This window comes from Coturnix japonica, unplaced genomic scaffold, assembly GCF_001577835.2.
Source record: "Coturnix japonica isolate 7356 unplaced genomic scaffold, Coturnix japonica 2.1 chrUnrandom604, whole genome shotgun sequence".
Taxonomy (NCBI): Eukaryota; Metazoa; Chordata; class Aves; order Galliformes; family Phasianidae; genus Coturnix; species Coturnix japonica.
The window spans coordinates 22,312-24,861 of record NW_015439977.1 but is presented as its reverse complement, the minus strand read 5'-3'; the positions used below and the strand labels follow the sequence as shown (position 1 = coordinate 24,861).

At 55.1% G+C, this 2,550-nt stretch overlaps 1 protein-coding gene across 1 annotated transcript in view; it reads left to right on the top strand.

Moving 5' to 3' along the window:
• Nucleotides 1–2,050: 2,050 nt before the first annotated feature.
• The window catches only part of LOC107307448 (proto-oncogene vav-like), a gene marked incomplete at its 3' end in the record, with an annotated part of 21,934 nt that continues 21,434 nt past the window's right edge, over nucleotides 2,051–2,550 (top strand). The window contains exon 1 of the mRNA XM_015850955.2: nucleotides 2,051–2,327. Within this exon, the coding sequence (XP_015706441.1) occupies nucleotides 2,124–2,327 (204 nt within the window). The remainder of the gene's footprint in view (nucleotides 2,328–2,550) is intronic.

Below are 2,550 nucleotides of genomic sequence, written 5' to 3'. Positions count from 1 at the left end.
CTTTGTTAGTTAGGACCCCAGTATCCACCCCCGCCATCAGTCCCCTCCCCCAGCACCATGCCCCATTAATGCGACCCCATAACCCGACTCTGCCAACCCGCATAGGGCCCCATGAGGTTTATAGGGACCCCATTAATCCACCCCATGAAACGAAAGGACCCATACCCAACCCATGCCACCCATAGGGGCCCCGATTTAGGGACCCATACGCCCCCAGCCCCATTTGCTGGCTGTCATTAGGGGACCCCATATCCCCCGCTATGGGGCGGGTCTTCTCGCCCCCCCTATTTCTCCCCCGAGTACTGTGCCCCATTAGCGATTGATACATAGACCCCGATACCCCGCCCTTCATCTGTCTGCGCCCCAGTAGAGCGCCCTAATTGGTTGCTGGACCCCACATAATCTAAATCCTAGACTTGCCCAGTTATGGTCAGTTCTATGGTAGATTCCGCCAGTATTTGCCTCCCCCTGTTTTTTCGTCCGTCCCATTAGGGGCCATCATCGTGACCCCCATTCAGATTTAAGGACCCGCTATTACACCCCTTTTCTCCCCAATGATTACCCCATTTTAGGAACCCGCATATTCCATCCCATAAGGACCCCTATCCCCCCTTTTCACCCCATATTTACGCCCATTAGGGAGCCCCATTCCCCCCCTTTTTCTTTTCTCCCCATAGGGCGACGCCCACTACGACCTCGAGTATTCCCTGCCCTGTTTCTCCCGCATATGATATTACCCATCTCTGAAGGACCTCCATATCCATCCCATGAAAGACCCCATACCTCCGCAGACTCTCTTCTTTCTTTCTTTCCTCCAATGAGGGTCACCCGCCCGACCAGGACCCCATTGTACGCCCCCTTTTCGTCCCCCCATAGATAGCCCCATGTGAGGACCCCATAGTCCATCCCATAAGGACCCCATAATCCCCCTCCCCGTTTTTCTGCCGCCGGCATAGTGAACAGAGTTGTATACAATCTACAGACGTTCATCATCCATCTGTCGGTGTGGCGTCTGTGACCCCCATAAGGACCCCATATGTGACACCCCCTTGTCTCCCCTATTACCCCATTAGGACCCCTAAATCCAGCCCCCGATAAAGGATACCCCCATTACCTGCCCCTCATTTTTTCCTTTCCCCATATGGGCCGCGCATTAATTAAAGGAACCCTCTAGTACCCCCTGTTTCTCGCCCATTATGGACACCGCATACTTCCCGCCTTTTTTTTTGCTCCCCAGTATGGGCTCCTGATGTAGTGACCGATATTCCACCCCGATAAGGACCTCGCGATTACCCCCCTCCTTCATTTCTTTTTTGTTCTTCCTTTTTTCTGTTTTTTTTATCCGCTTTCGTTGGTCCCCCCCATGATCGTTAAGCACCCGTACACGATTATAGCGAGCGCCTCATTGATCACGGCGGTACGTTGCCCATCCCGCACTTATGAAGTGACCCCGCATTATTGCCGCTCCCTAATTATAGGAACAAACCACATAGCCCCCCTTTTTCTCCCTCATATAGCCCGCTCATGTAGGACCCATATTAGCCCCATGTAGGCGTGACCTTTGTCCATAGAAGGTTAGATTGCTCCCCCTCCTCTCTCACCCTGCACCGTAGGGGCCCCTATAGGCACCCCTTATACCCCCCTCCTCTTTTCCCCCATATCCACCCATAAGGACCGCCATACCCACGCCTTTTCCGCCACATATTACCCATTAGGTCCGCAGTTATCCACCCCATAAGGACCCCATTTACCCCCCCTGTTTCCCCCCATATTACCCCATTAGGACCCCATATTGCCCCATTAGGACCCCATATCCACCCCATAAGGACCCCATACCCACCCTGTCCTCCCCATAGGGCCCCATAAGGACCCTATACCCCCCCTTTTCTCCCCATTAGGAACCCATACCCCCCCTTTTCTCCCCATATTACCCCATTAGGACCCCATATCCCCCCTTTTCTCCCCATAGGGCCCCATAAGGACCCCATACCCCCCCTTTTCCCCCCATATCCATCGCATTAGGACCCCATACCCCCCCTTTTCTCCCCATAGGGCCCCATTAGGACCCCATATCCACCCCATAAGGACCCCATACCCCCCCAGCCCCACAGCACTGTGTCCCTATGGAGCTGTGGAGGCAATGCGCCCATTGGTTGGTCACAGCCCGCGTCCTGCCCCCCGGCCATAGGGCCAGCAGCCCTATGGGGCAGGTTTGGGATCTGGCTCAAGCTTTAAGGGATGGGGTCTTGTTGTGTCACCTCCTCAACGCCCTCCTACCCAACGCTGTGCCACTGAGGGACATCTGCCCCCGGCCCCAAATGTCACAGGTAAGAAATAGGGGGGGTATTAATGGTCCCGGTTCCGATTCTGGTCCCGGTTCTGGTCCCGGTTCCGATTTGGGTTCTGGTCCCGGTTCTGGTCCCGGTCCCAGTTCCATTTTCAGTTCCGGTTCTGATTCGGGTCCCGATGCCAGTTCTGGTTCCTATTCCGGTCCCGGTCTCGGTCCTGGTTCTGGTTCCAGTTCCGGTCCCGGTTCTGTTTCCGGTTCTG